At 50.1% G+C, this 15,213-nt stretch overlaps 4 protein-coding genes across 4 annotated transcripts; 2 read left to right on the forward strand and 2 right to left on the reverse strand.

The window, feature by feature from the left end:
- Positions 1-369: 369 nt before the first annotated feature.
- On the reverse strand, positions 370-3,650 carry BDQ94DRAFT_176830 (trehalose-6-phosphate synthase; the record flags this gene model as incomplete). The annotated part of the gene is made up of 3 exons (XM_026772762.1): positions 370-2,178; positions 2,236-3,571; positions 3,628-3,650. 3 exons carry the CDS (start codon positions 3,648-3,650, stop codon positions 748-750), a joined length of 2,790 nt encoding a protein of 929 aa, XP_026632137.1. The 3' UTR covers positions 370-747.
- Positions 3,651-4,272: 622 nt separating this feature from the next.
- Positions 4,273-4,883, reverse strand: BDQ94DRAFT_1869 (uncharacterized protein). The gene has a single exon (XM_026775169.1). It carries the CDS (start codon positions 4,755-4,757, stop codon positions 4,365-4,367), a length of 393 nt encoding a protein of 130 aa, XP_026632138.1. The 5' UTR covers positions 4,758-4,883; the 3' UTR covers positions 4,273-4,364.
- Positions 4,374-6,949, forward strand: BDQ94DRAFT_132409 (glycosyltransferase family 20 protein). Its single transcript, XM_026764054.1, has 5 exons — positions 4,374-5,313; positions 5,435-5,810; positions 5,862-6,232; positions 6,287-6,626; positions 6,689-6,949. The coding sequence occupies exons 1-5, from the start codon at positions 5,010-5,012 to the stop codon at positions 6,738-6,740; spliced, it is 1,443 nt and encodes a 480-aa protein (XP_026632139.1). The 5' UTR covers positions 4,374-5,009; the 3' UTR covers positions 6,741-6,949.
- Positions 6,950-11,822: 4,873 nt separating this feature from the next.
- png1 (peptide-N4-(N-acetyl-beta-glucosaminyl)asparagine amidase) lies at positions 11,823-13,659 on the forward strand. The gene is made up of 3 exons (XM_026775185.1): positions 11,823-12,610; positions 12,673-13,073; positions 13,123-13,659. Exons 1-3 carry the CDS (start codon positions 12,075-12,077, stop codon positions 13,536-13,538), a joined length of 1,353 nt encoding a protein of 450 aa, XP_026632140.1. The 5' UTR covers positions 11,823-12,074; the 3' UTR covers positions 13,539-13,659.
- The last annotated feature ends 1,554 nt before the right edge of the window (positions 13,660-15,213 follow it).

Below are 15,213 nucleotides of genomic sequence, written 5' to 3' on the forward strand. Positions count from 1 at the left end.
GGCTCAACTCACGCGGGGGCTCGGAATTACTGTATGTATTTACTCATCCCGCTTTTTCCATAACCACAACCCTATTTTTCTATCTGTTCTACCTTGGTGTCTTCATGGTTACTGTTCCTTTCTATAGTTGCGAGTACCCCTTCTCTCTTATTCTGTTCTCTCCCGGGTTGCATCTCTTATTTCGCAAAGGCAGGGGTGCATTGTGCATTGACTATTGACTCTGGCCATGGCTGCGGGGGAGGTAAGATCCATAGGTAACTAGTTAGCTAGTAGGTAGGAACCTGTGTCTGGTTGTTTTTGGAATAGACCATCAATCAGTCAATCAATCAATCCGATCTAGTGTCTTGTGTCTTGACTACTATCTTATCTTATGTAACGATGCAGTACGGAGGAATTAATTACGGTATTGTCCTTTTTTTATTTTAAAGTACACTAAAACTAATGGTAAGAATTAAGTGAAGGAAGGATGGTATAATTATCGTGTATCGAGGTAGAGGTTCCCTTTCGATGGACACATTATGATCATTCGCCGTGACACGTTATATCATACTTAGGAAAGAGGTAGCTAGACATGTGGAGAGAAGAGAAGAAGATAGGGGGAAGAGGAAAAGAAAGGGAGATAACAGTGGGATGAAACGAGGGGTCAGAGGATGTATGGATGCTACATGTTCACCTGGGAAGGAATGAAGTAGGGATGGGGTAGTAGTGGTTGAGAGTTCTGGACGAATAGAGAGAGGGGTGAAGGGGTCAGTCATGGCTTTCTCCGTTGACGCCATTCACCTCGGGGACGTGACCATTTGCATGCCCGTTAGTATCCTCAGCAGAATATCCGTTGGTGTGTCCGTTGGACATGCCGTTTGCCATCGGCTGAGAAGTAAAAGCGTCTACGATATCGGCCATGCTCATGTCACCGGGAGGCACGGCTTTGGCCTCCGTGGCGTGGGAGCCCACGGTCAGGGTGGTCACGCTGGGGATCATCTGTTCAGCATGCAGGCGATTAGCCCAGCGGAAAAGGGCTTCGTCGCCGCGCGCACCCCCGGCGACAAACACGAAATCCGGCGTGCGGGGTAACTGCCGCAGGACGGATTCGGCTGCTTTGGCTTTGGACACGTCCAGAGGCTCGACACTCACTGCGCCCTGGCTGAGGACCACGCGGATGGCTTCGCTTCCCCGTGTGCCGTTGATCTGATCTGCTAGGCTCGAGGCCTGGCGCCCGGCGATCTCCGGATCATGCGCATGCTCGTAGCAGAAGTTCATGAGACAACGACGCTCCTCCATCTCACTTCCTTCAGTTCGTTCATGGTAATACTGGATCACTTTGCGGATGCCGTTCCGCCAGTCCTTGGCCTTTTCCATGTCTACTAGCGTTTTCCAAGTGGACGAGCCGACCTCGCGCTTGAAGCAGCCATTTTCGGCGATCAACCCCACCTTAGTAGAGAGTGCTTCCAAGGCTGAGTCGAGCTGCTCTGGACTCTTGCTACTCGTCACATACACTGTATTTTGGGGATCTGCTAGCAAGCGCTCGAGTAGAGCGATTAGGTCAGTCGAAGATCCGTTTTGAGGAGCAATGATGCCGTCGTCTTCTAAGAAGAAAAGACGTGAGCTGGAATTGTCATACGCCTCCTTCACAGCCTTGACGGATAGAAGTGACACCTGACTGAGTTCACGAGATAGCTGCGTGCTGTGTGCATTAGTCAGAGCGGTGTGGAATGAGTTGAACCATGCTATCGCTGTATGAGGGGTTTGCTTTTCAAGCAAGAACTGCCAGTTCCGCTCCTTTTGTTCAGGCGTCATGGAAAGCGCCTTGTTGATCGCATCGGCAACCTCTTTGTAATCCCAAGGATTAACCAGAAGTTCGTGCCCACTGAAGAGGGAAGCGCTCCCTGTAAACTCGCTCAGAATGAGAGAGCCATGACGCTGGGATGCCAGAATTCCATCCTGACAATGAATGTAATCGTGGCTACTAAGGTTCATGCCTTCTCTAAGGCTGGTGACCATGAAGATGTCCGCCACACTCATGAGGGCCAAGAACTGCGAATAGCTGATGTCCTGTCTCAGAAGTACCAGGGGCTGATGAGTCAAGCTTGAGTATACCGAATTTATCCTCATAGCAATTTTCGAAACTTGAGCTTCTAATTCAGGCAGCTCAGAAGCCGAAGCAACTTGAACAAGGACAACCTGGGCCAGTTAGTACCAAATGTATTAGACCATGCATTGTGCTTTGCCCGAACATACCTTCTCCCTCCACTTAGGATACTTCTTCAGAAACAGCTCATAAGCGAGGAGCTTTTGCTTGATACCGCCCGGAGCATCCAGCCTGTCGCGAGCGACGATCAAATGTTTACCCTTATACCGAGAGGTAATATTGGCGATCCAATCCTTCACATGCGTAGTCCTGCGCAACGCGTCCAACGATTTGACGTCAACACCAATGGGCATGTTCTTCACATGGACGAATCGGCGGTCGAGTTGTACACCATCGACGGAGACTTCCAACCTTAGAAGGCGGATGCAAGATTGGAGAAAATGATAGCAATATTCTTCCGTCTGGAAACCAATAAGATCCGCACCGAGAAGCCCTTTCAGTAGTGCATCTCGAGCGTTCAGGCAGCGGAAAATCTCCGACGAGGGAAATGCAGTATGCATGAAGAAGCCGATTTCTGCTTTTGGCAGCCTCTCCCGGAGCATTCCCGGAAGAAGCAGAAGGTGATAGTCATGTACCCAGATGCTGTCACCAGGACGCCAGTATGCGGCAATAATTTTTGCGAATGCCTCGTTGACTTTGACATACTGCTTCCAGGAGTAATCGTCGTACTCTGTGTGTCGCGGGCTTTCCTGCATCTGATAGTGGAAAGCAGGCCACAGGACAGCGCGGCAAAAGTGGGTATAATGACCTTCGAATTCGCTGTCGCGGACGAACACAGCAAGTGACTCGTATTCATCTTCAAGCGTCTCGAAGATACTGGCGCGCGTTCCATCTCTCAATGAGTCCGTAGGCATGCCTAATGTGCCTACCCACATCTTGTCCGTCAACATGCCTGCTTCTTCGGCAGCATTGATGGCGTTTCGCAAGCCGCCATTGCCCTGTTCAGCTGCCTTGACAACCCAGTCAAGCTCAGATAACAGAGCACGAGGGCTCCCGTGTTCTTCTTCCGAGCTGAAAACATCTGCAGGACCATCCAAGTAGGGCGGGTTGTCCACGTCATCCCCTGGGTCAGGACGGCTCAGAATGGACGGACCCGGGTGAAGAGAGGTCTTTAAGCGCGGCTGATTGAACTTACGGCTCTGGCCCCAGGAGACGGTACGAGGCTCACTAGGGCCTGGGCCGTTGGGATCATCTGCAGCTGGGATCTCGCCTGCAGAGCGCGAGACGTAAGGCTTGAAGATCCTTTCATCATCGGTGGTCGCGCCAGGAGTTAGCGACAGACTTATGCTCTTGGAATGGTGCTTGCGGTTGGTGTCTGCCAGTCGTCCTATGATTCGGCCCTCTCCACGAGAAGAGCTGCTAGATGACTTGCGCCGAGCATGTCTTAACTCGGTGGCTTGGAAGTCAATGGTATAAGGGAGAAAGCTGGACAGTGTGAGTGAGAACTCAATCGACTGCGAGATAAAGAAGAGCAAACATACAGTGAGGCAATGAAGACCGTCATTGGGGTGAAGCGACACCGAGAGAGTCTTCCCTATGGTATTGTTTCAAGTGCTGCAGCACAAGGAATTGGAATTGGAGGTTAAGATTTGAGAGGTTTCTGAAGGACAAAGACAGGCTGAAGTATGGAAAGAGTTGTTCCGCTTTTCGGAATCAAAGATCCGTGGAGGTTTAATCTCTTCTTCTTCTTTTTCTCCGGACCAAGGGATGCTAAAGAGGGTGTGGGATTGATATGCGACGGCAGGAGCTATGTCTTAAGTGTCACGGGGGGAGAGTGAATGCGACGACCCTGAAAATCCCGGGGGCAGGTTAGACACCCGAACCAGCAGATGAAGAAAGCAGGGAGTGGTGACGTTGATGATTGGACCAGGGAAAAGCCGTCCAGACCGGGGAGATGAAGCACATGCGAAAATGACAGGAACATTCTGGGCTCTTCGGGGGGAGTGTGTGACTGGGGAGGGGCATTTCCAAGCGCGAAGGAGGGGTTCGGGCAGGTTCTTTGGGCTTGTCTTGGGCAGATGCCAGTCGCATCATGGGGGTGAGCAAAAGAAATGAAGGGAAGGGGAAGGGGAACGGGGACCCGGATCTAGGCCACCAGGATTATGGTCTCAGATCACAAGCCCGATGATATGCATGGCATAGATGAAGCCAAAGAAGAAGAAAACTTGCCTGGCAGTCTGCTATAGCCTTGCAGCTTATAGCGGACAGACCAATGAGATCATTGACGTTGTGGTTCCCGTGGGATCCGCAGTCTCTCCACCGGCACTAAGATAGCGTTTTGGCGATGGTTCTCGACAATTCGACCGGGCGTTGGGTCGCTGTGTCGCGCACGCGCGCCTTGTTTCCGCCAGACAATGGGAATGGACACCGAAGCACATGGAACACCGGGTTGGTCAATGATGATTCCGGCACTCCAGACAGGGAACGGGTGATTGAGGGATGGAGACGGGAAGAGAGAGAGAAAGCAGGAGAAAAAGAAAAGTGGGAAGTGGATAGTGAAGTCACAGAGAGGAAATGGTGAGGGGCAACACGAACACTTTCGTTTTAGTCTCATTTGATGGGAAGCGGAAAGCTTGAAAGATAAACCAAAAATACCATCACCAACTTTCATCTTCAATTCCTCACATCTTTACCCCCTCCCCCTTCGACTTTCCACTTTCACCACCACTACACACCATTACACTACTAACTATTCACCTCCCTTTCCCTTCCAGCCCCCCAGCTACTCTCATTATATTACCTCGCGGCCTCCTATCATTCCCCCTCAATTGACTCATCTCATCCTCGATCCATCTTCAAAGCGGGGCACACTCCTTTCGCTCTGCTCTCCATTGCATTATCTCTTCCCCCCCCTCCTTTTCCAATGGCTGCCAACGGCTCTTCTTCGGAAGGCGATCACCGCCTGTTGATCGTTTCCAATCGTCTGCCCATCACCATTCGTCGCTCCGGGGGTGGGAAATATGAGTTTTCCATGTCCTCTGGTGGCCTGGTGACTGGTTTGAGCGGACTATCAAAGACCACAACCTTCCAGTGGTATGGCTGGCCAGGACTGGAAGTGCCCGAGGATGAGATCGACTCCGTGAAACAGCGTTTGCAGGAAGAGTTCAACGCCACCCCGGTGTTCATGGACGACAAACTGGCAGATCGCCACTACAATGGCTTCTCAAGTACGTATCGTCATGATTCCCCCTCTCCACCTGCATTGGATGTGCATCCGCACCTATCTCCTGCGGCTGCCACCTGGCAGGGCGCGACAGGTCTGTATCTGTTGCTAATGTGAGCTATCAGACTCAATCTTGTGGCCTCTTCTGCATTATCATCCCGGTGAAATTGTTTTTGACGAAGCTGCCTGGGATGCGTATCGTGAGGCGAACCGTCTGTTCGCAAAGACTATCGCCCATGAGGCCCGGGAAGGAGACCTTGTCTGGGTCCACGACTATCACCTCATGCTTCTTCCGGAAGTTCTCCGCGAAGAACTCGCAGCCTTGGGCAAGAACAATATCCGCATTGGATTTTTCTTGCATACTCCATTCCCGAGCAGTGAGATCTATAGAATCCTTCCTGTGCGGAGTCAGTTGCTGCGCGGCGTGTTGCAGTGTGACTTGATCGGATTCCATACCTATGACTATGCGCGTCACTTCCTGAGCTGTTGCTCTCATATCCTGTAAGTGGCCACTCGCTGTCTGGCCGGGTTGTAAGCTAACGTCTCCGGCAGTGGATTGGTCACAACCCCAAGCAGTGTCAAATTCAAAGACAGGTCTGTCGCCGTGGGAGCTTTCCCCATCGGCATTGATCCCGACAAGTTCACCGAGGGCCTAAAGAGCCCCAAGGTGCAGAACCGCATCGCAAGTCTCGAGAACAAGTTCCAAGGAACCAAGTTGATGGTCAGCGTTGATCGCCTGGACTACATCAAGGGTATTCCCCAGAAGCTGCATGCCTTGGAGGTCTTCCTCTCCCAGCATCCTGAATGGGTGGGCAAAGTCGTGCTGGTACAGGTAGCTGTCCCGAGTCGTCAGGATGTTGAAGAGTATCAAAACCTGAGGGCCGTGGTGAACGAGCTGGTGGGCAGAATCAACGGAAAGTTCGGTAAGTCTGGCAATGCCAATATTTCTCTCGCGCTTCCTAACAGCCTTGGCTCAGGAACGGTCGACTACATGCCCATCCACTTCATGCACAAATCGGTGAGCTTTGATGAGCTCATCGCGCTGTATGCCGCCTCCGACGCGTGTGTCGTGTCGTCGACTCGCGACGGGATGAACCTAGTGTCGTTCGAATACGTTGCAACACAGCAGAAACGCAAGGGGGTGCTAATTCTGTCGGAGTTTGCTGGAGCCGCGCAAAGCCTTAACGGCAGCATTGTAGTCAACCCGTGGAACACGGAAGAACTTGCCAGCGCATACCACGAGGCCGTGTCGATGAGTGACGATCTGCGGGCCCAAAAATTCGAAAAGCTCTACAAATACATCTCCAAGTACACCAGGTAAGCTGACGCGGCCCATTGATAACTATACAACGCATAGTTGGCTGACGGTAATGTCGCAGTGCTTTCTGGGGCAAGTCATTTGTTGCCGAACTATCCAAGTGTTCAACCTGATTATGTTATGACTGCAGCTTTTTCCTTGTTCTTTTCACCTCCTTCCTTCATTCACTCATTCAGCATTTACTGTTCATATTCTCTTTGGCGAACACAAGCACGGCGAACATAGTTTCTGGGCATAGCGATCTTCTAATCCATAGATTAAGTATCAATTCGGCAAGCGACAGAGCATAATAAAGATACCGCTTAATGCAAGGCAAGACACCTTCTAGAAGATTGATTGATAGCTACTAGCATCCAAACTAGAGTAGTGTGTACCTAAGAAAAAGAATTTAAATTTCCATCCCCATCTCCACACCGCACACTACAGGACAGCAAGCACAACACCCGAACCGAACATCCATCGAAGAAGTCAAATCCACCTTCCACTACCACGATCCACACATGGCAAAAAGTATAACAAAAAGGATTCAAATCAAGCCGCGTATCTGATACAACCCAACAATGATCATCGATAATCCAACAAACCCAACCACATCCCTACCTACCTATCTGAAACACGACAAAAGGCAGAGCAGATACTTACCCGTCCCGGGATGAGGAAAGGGATTATGGGCCCGTTTGGGTGTACGTCATCATATACATACATGTTGTAGATCATTTCTTGAGTCAGTTGATGGAGTATTTCGATACAGTCGGTAGTTAGAAAATGAGATTTATCGAGATATTTAATATAATTAATCGATTGCTTATTTTAGGAAAGTGGATAATATATCGATAACAGATAATAGATCATAGATAAATATAACAATGAACCACAGAGCAGATAGAAGAAGAACAAGAAAGCGAAGCAGAAACGTACCTACAGATAGATACTTCCTACATCCTGCACAGTAACGGTGGTACTGCAGCGGCAACATCCCAGCTGCCCTGTCCTTCATGCTATGCTACCTTAGCATGAAGGACAGGCAGACAGATGGGCGCAGGTAGTATTGTATCAGTAGTGGCAAGTTATGCTATGCTATGCTATGCTATATGGTATGTGTGTGTGTGAATCAAGCAAGTATGCGTGGTCGTATGCATGTATGTCCGCGAGTAACGTGAAGCAAGGAACCTACTGGGACATATCTATCAGTATCTGCTATCTGTTTCAATGTCTCAGGTGAAGTAGTAGCGGTTGCGGTTGCATCATCACATCATACATACGTGTATATATATATATCCCTGTTGGAGAGATGGTAGACTACCGTATATAGTATCTATCTACATATATTGATTCAATAGAAATACTATACTATGGTATATTATATTGTAGAGTATAGTTAGCGTATCTGCAAGACACATAAAATAAACAAGGTTGTTGTACATAGTATGTATCTAATCATGACTTCACGATGACACGGCCCGCTAACCACAAACTAATTAGTTCAACTCTACAGTACTCCGTAGTTGTGGATAAGTAATCTCAGTTACTGACCGTGACCCTTGGGTCATTGGAACTTGGTTAAGGATGTGGGTAGTAGATGTGCACAGAATTTCTGTCGGCTTGAGCCGCGCAGCTTACTCCGTTAACCTTCTTCTGTTCAGTACAGTATTGTCTACTGTCTATGGAGGCATTGAAGAATCCACCTAGAAAAAGTTGTCGTAATCATGCCAGTTCAGCATCGATAAAAGACCCACCGCAACAGGCGGCACCTTACTTTAGGGATTCTACCAATCGGGAAAGGGATGCCTCACGTGTTCGGTTTCAAGGGTTCAATTCCGTCCAGTTCAAGGTCGGGTCAAGTGGGATGCCGTAAGCCGGGTCCTTAGTCATCTGCATAGTGCTGCGTAATCAAACCAAGAACTGATCTCTGGAATTGCAATTTCATGTCTAAGAGGACTATGCCCCTTCTTACCTGGTGTGAGTTGCTAATATTAGCCAACCCCATCTTTTATATCTAAAGCACATTGAGAAGAACAATCAAACCAAACCATGGTCACGAGAAATCTCTCTGTAGATAGAATGTCCTCAAAAACAAGAGATGAGATCGTCCAGGGTCTCGACCACCGATGGAATGGAACACAAACCCGAGAACGACTGGAAAGGGTTGTGACTTGCTCTCAATCTACCACTTACTAAACTCAGAAAGAATAGGGAAAAAAGGAAAAAGCCACACAACACCGGATGAGGTATCCACGCCAAGCCCCCTGGCCAGGGTCTAGGACGGTTGTGTTGCCTGTTGACACCTTGGACAACCACAGAAACGGGTTTAGGGCCATGGGTCTGGAAGCTCCCTCTAGCCAGATCTTGTCTCATGCCAAGACGGACGCTTGCGCGTCTCCGCCACCCATCGTCCTTTTTAGGAAGGATGCCGTAATCCTGTAACGCCGACTGGTTTTATCTCCGTTGGTTACTTTCCGCTTTGAGTTGGGAGGAAGAAATGCGGGTACTCGACGCCGTCGGGTCCCGGGGTGTCTTTTTTCTCTTTCTGTTGTTTGAACAGCTCTCTCGGTATTATTGTAGTCAATTTCAGGTGTCAATCAGCGCCGCTATTCTATTCATCGACTGAAATCAATGGTGTAGGGTTCTCTTGATGTGTTATATGCATAAATGATTGGCCTAGGGATTTCCTTTTTGGGAGGGAAAAATAAATGACGGTGGAAATGAATTGGCGATTTGTGGTACATGAGAACTGTCAGAGTGGGGATTCACATTCATCAGGGTGCAGATGCCGCGTGTGCTTCTAATGCTAAGAAGATAGGGCGCTGGACAGGTCGTCTTATATGTACAGAAAAGGCGTTTATGCGTACGGACTGCTGAGGAGTTGCTTCAAGGGTGTCGTGCGCATACGGGCGTGATTGTCTTCTGATCGCTGTGTCTATCATGGAGTCGTCCTCCAATTGAAACATATAGAAGTCTGCCGTGCAAGGCGCAATTGAACCCTGATCAAGGTTGGCTCTTCTAAGTCATCAAGATCACCATGATCATCGCCGGCCATACGACGGCTGAAGTCTGTTCCGGCTAGGGTTTGGGTTGCTCTTCTTATAGGAGGACTCCTTTTAAATGACCCTCAGATCCTTCGAGGCCACGACGTGCCCAACATATAGTTCGACGCCGACATACGGTGCTGACCCCCCAATTGCTTCTATGGCAGCTCTCCGAGTAATTTAGCTGGCAAATAGTGCAGTTCTTAGCCTTACATGACTATCAAACTCCCTCCTATTTGCCCAATCCCTTCGTCCACCAAAGAATCGGTTCCCAAATTCGGGCAGGACTTCATCCGCGATTCGTCAGCTGAGGGGAATTGTTGATGTGGGTTAAAAATCCAAGCAATGAGTCGTATACTCGTAAGGCTACGGGCCATGCCGCTCTGCCAAATTGCCCCTTTTGGTAGAATTATTGGATTGTTGTGCTCGAGTAGCTGTTGGAGATGTAAAAATTTCTCTTGTTGTGGAGGAAGAGCTCCTTAAAATTCTGTTGATGGTGTGCCTACTGCCTAGTATCGACCATTGAGGTGGACACGGCGTGCACGGAGCACGGTCGTTGCGCATGGTAGCGTACGATGGTGACATTTTTAGTCCGTTGGTCAGAGAGCCGCGTAAGACAGGCAGGCTGACGTCGAAAGAGATCCCCATGGCGCGGACCCAGAGCGCGGAAGATTGCGCTCGACAGTTACCCGATCGGGAGATGCAAATCTTCTGTATAGCGGAACAGGACCTCCACGGGGAGGGTGTGACCAGAAAGATGATGAAGCTCTGAGGATCATAGTGAAATTTGTGCAAGGCTTGCGTAGACGAGGTTGAGGGGAAGAGCCAGTCCCAATGTCAGATCACGACGTGCAACCCACGCGGACATGGCCAAGCTTTTTGAGGGATTCATCAGCAGGCGTGTCTCCTCTCTGTAGGGCCTAGGAAGAAAGTGGAGATAGAGTAAGAGGGTGGGAAAGAAAAATACATAGTCTAACTTCTATCTACCAGTGGTCCATACTAGTATAGTGATAGTGCTATTGGGCGCTGTATGGAGTCGTGTTGATGGAGTTGGTGTTGTTATTGTTGTTGTTGTTGCTACCAGTAGTAGAAGCAGACAGCCACACCGTTGTTAGCATTGAAGAGGTCACGATGGACAGGGAGAATTGACATCGGGCTCGAGAAGTGGAGCCTGAAGTTCAGAGATATCGACCTAATCGGATCGCGACAAGGAGGGATTGACAAAGAAGAAATATACTTGCGGGAAGGTTGGGGTCAATAATTGGGGAAAAGATCGGAGGAGTCTGCAGAGAATGGATGCAGTTTGAGAGTAGTAGTGGTACGGAGTAGAGACAAGGGTTTTGGGTTGGGAAAGGGCTGGCTGTATGGCAGAAACCATACCGAGAGGAAGGGAACCAGCACGAGAAAGAAGCAGAAGTGCGTCGCAGTAAGCCAGACAGAAGCAAGCAAGCAGCGGACCGACCAGAGCGAGGGTCTTGGCCATGGTTCAGTTAACTGTTTCGGGGCGGGACACACGCGGCTTGCGGTGCTGGCGCGGGGCCCTGATTGGGGCGAAGAGCTCAAGGCTGACGACGCTTCGCCCTCGCTGCTGGCGTGGAGAGAAAAAGCGCCAATGGCCAGAAAAATCATCACCTCTCCTGTGACTAGTCAGTCCCTCCTCCGTCGTCGTATTACTACTAGTATTGCGTATTGTTCGGCCACGGTCTGCGTAACTGCTTCTCAACTCTCTTAGCAGTTAGTTACCTTCCCTTTCTTCCCTTCCTCTCTCTACTCTCTCTCTCTCTCTCTCTCCCTCTACTCTCCCTCCCTCCCCAAGGAACTACTTCCCTACCTCTTCGTAGGTATCTTCAATTTCATCCCTCCCCATTCCTCTTCTAACCGCTCTCTTCCTCTCTCTCTTTCTTCCCTTTCCCTTCCTTCTTTCTCTTTCTTCCTTTCCTCTTCGCTCGGTTCCCCTGCCCGCCCGCCCACTCCCCTCTTCCTCTCCAAACCCTTCCTATACCCTTTCGGTCGTTAAACATCCTGGACATAATATCTTCGCCTTCTCACACTACTTGATTATACTGTAGCCATTTCGACATTTGGCTTCAGTATCCGCCTATTTTCGTCACCATCTTGATCCCTCCGTAGTCGTGGCGGTTACGTTGACCAGCGCCAAGCGTGGCGACCGCCTGGCTAGGCTGTGCGACTATCATTACAACCGGCCGACCTGACGGACCTTCCAACCTACTACTACCTGGCCTGCGTCGACATCACTTTTGCATCCATCCCACCAACTTTCATCTCTTCCGTGTTTCTTCCCTGCATCCGGAGACACGTTACTAGTCGATTCCGAATACCCAGGAGCATTGCAAGTCACCCAATCTGGAGATTCACACGCCTTAACACTCGCTGGTGTCGTTGACCCTACCCCCTACCACCATGGCGGACGGTCGACACCACAACCCGGCGCTGCAGCCTGAGAACTTCGACGCCTCAGAACTTACCAACGCCTTCGAACAATTGATGCGCAACAAGAGATTCAACCAGCTTCAGGAACAGTCCCGAGCTTCATCCCGCACACAATCACCAGCGCCCGCGGCTATGTCCCCTGGCCTGTACCCGCCTCATCCCTCGCGAGCACCACCACCACCGCCTCCGACCGCCGCCCAATACCCTCCCCAAATGCCTCCGCAAACGTCTACTCAATCACCCTTGCTCCGCAATCTTCCTATCGTTCCTGCTCCCCCACAAGATCCGGCTTCTCTGAAATTTCGCAATCTTCTCCACGTTCTTTCTGTAACACCGACCAAATATGAGAACCCCGGTCTTTTGGATGAGGCTCTCGCCCATATTCCCCTTGACCGGTTGTACTCGGAGGCAGAGGAAGAAAGCCAGATTATGCAGGCTCAGGCAGCTAGTGTAGGAGGAAAGCCGGAATGGGGATACCAAGACTGCGTCATTCGGGCGCTCCTCAGGTGAGTTCTTTTATCAAAGTAATGAATCGTTTTCTGAGCTTTGCTGACCGATCTTGATATAGGTGGTTCAAGAATTGCTTCTTTAAGTTCGTCAATAACCCTCCCTGCGCTCGATGCGGCTCGCCCTCGATCGCCCAAGGAATGACTCCCCCGTCGCCCGATGAGACCGCACGCGGTGCAACTCGTGTCGAATTGTACCGATGCTCGGAAGGAATGTGTGGTGCCTACGAAAGATTCCCCCGCTACTCGGATGTGTGGCAGTTGCTGCAAACTCGACGAGGACGTGCCGGTGAATGGGCCAACTGCTTTAGCATGTTCTGCAGAGCCCTTGGTGGACGTGTACGATGGGTGTGGAACGCCGAGGATCACGTCTGGACTGAGGTGTACTCGGAGCATCAGCGCCGTTGGGTGCATGTAGATGCTTGTGAGGAGGCCTGGGATCAGCCCCGTCTCTACACTGAGGGTATGTATCTAGTGTCCATTCGTCTGACATACGCTAACCATAGCTATAGGCTGGGGACGGAAAATCTCTTACTGCGTTGCATTCTCGATCGATGGAGCCACAGATGTTACTAGACGCTATGTTCGAAGCCCAACACGACATGGCAAGGCCCGGAACCGTGCTCCTGAGGAGGTGCTTGTGTGGGTGATCCACGAGATCCGGAAGAAGCGCCGGGAGAATCTCTCGAAGACGGATCAGCGACGCCTGATGAAGGAAGATGAGCGTGAAGAGAGGGAGCTGCGTGCCTACACTGCGTCCGCCCTTGCTGCGGAATTGAACAACCTCTTCCCCCAGAACACACCCACCGGCCGACCTGAGGATCAGAAGACGCCCGCCTCGCGGCAGGATGTCCCCATGGAGTGGCTCGATACTCGACAGAGGAATTCTGGCCATTCTGGCCCTGACGGATCGCACAACGGCCGGTAACTTTGGGCGTGTCTCAGCCCTCACCCCTCATAATGTCACCTTGCGGCACGTAAGGCTCGGTGCCTCTTGATCGGTACGCAGCGACCGGTCGGGACTTCGGGTTCCCGCAAGGTACAACCCTACACGACCACATAATCTGGCTGGACCGTCTCTCGATGGACGACACCATGATACGAGATACACGATTGGCCTCCGCCTGTTATCGGATTCACATCAGCGGCATCGCATGTTTCACGACTCGCTACATCCTTCCATTGCTAAGGAGCATTTCCGTATGGATTCTAATGACACCTCTGCCGGCGTCCGGGCTCATGTCCGGACGAGAATCGGGTCGTTTCTCGCCCAGCCGCGCCCGAGGCGACCGCCTCGGTCGGCGGGCTGCGAATACTACTAGTGTTCGCCACAACAATCTGGGGTGGTTATCTACCATCCCCATCCTATCTACTCATTCATTCTGGATTTCCTTTTTATGTGACACTTTGTCCACCACCAGATCATTTCCTTTCCTTTATTTATGATGCATTTTCAGGTTATATAATCGGATACCTTGGGGAAACGGGCAGGTTGGGAGGCGCGATCGTGACAGGCTTTTCATTTGGATTCGTTTTAGCCTTGAGCATTTCCTCAGCTTCTCCATATTAATTTCCTTATAATCATTTCCAATTTTTCATTTTCATTTTCATTTTCATTTCATCCCGTGTTTTGTTGTTAGGGTGCATGCCAAGCACTGGTGTTGGCCAGTCATGGCCGCGTTTATGAGACAGATGTTTCGGCGCTGGGGTCTGACAGGCGCAGCGGCACCTTCATTTTCCATTTTTGTTCTGACTCCTGGCGATCTCAGATACCGAATTGAGCATCTACTGATACTTTTCTTACCACCATGCGTAGATGGGAAGATACGTGCATCGCCTAGATTCAGCCGTTCGTATTGCAATCAGACCAATTCGTACTAAACTAGTCCTGTCCTCTTTTTGTGTCCTTGCACTGTGGATAAACTGATAGTTCGACACGATCATCGTCGAGATAGAAATCATATCCACTTTGTCTTGGTCGAGACCCTTATCAAGATCAATAGATCGTAGTTATTATGGGGTAAATCTATGCCTTGTCTGTGTTCCCCTAAAGTGCACTTTACACGCACCATCATCAAGATTTTTTTTCGCGCGCCTCGCCCGGACTTTCTGAACGGACCCTCTGTCCCCTCCGTCTTCTCCAACAGACCCAGACGGACCCAGCTTACTTCTTCCATCATTCATCAACCATCAGCCCATATGTCCATACATACATACATACATCAATAATAATATAGAGAAAAAAACTATATCAATGAAAGATAATAATACCCTCCACAAATACACACACAAAGAGTGACCAAAAGAAAAACGAAAAGAAGAACCCTTAATTTCCGCCAACCAAACCTCACAACACCCTTTACCCAAAGGTAAATCTTACCCCAAGCCAAGACTTTTGGAACCGAGAGTAGAGAAAAGAAAATTCAGGGTCCAACCTCTCCAACCCAAAACCCACCAACCAACCCCCTTTTACTTTTTTTCTACTAGACTAAGTTACTCTCCACTTTCAGAACCCACAATTTCCACCCCGTTCTTAGCCTAGACACTCCCCCCCAAAACAAGGTACGCTAGATCCTTAGGGATGGGGGATTTTCTCCCCGGTT

The sequence above is a fragment of the Aspergillus welwitschiae genome, assembly GCF_003344945.1.
Source record: "Aspergillus welwitschiae strain CBS 139.54b unplaced genomic scaffold BDQ94scaffold_1, whole genome shotgun sequence".
Classification (NCBI taxonomy): Eukaryota; Fungi; Ascomycota; class Eurotiomycetes; order Eurotiales; family Aspergillaceae; genus Aspergillus; species Aspergillus welwitschiae.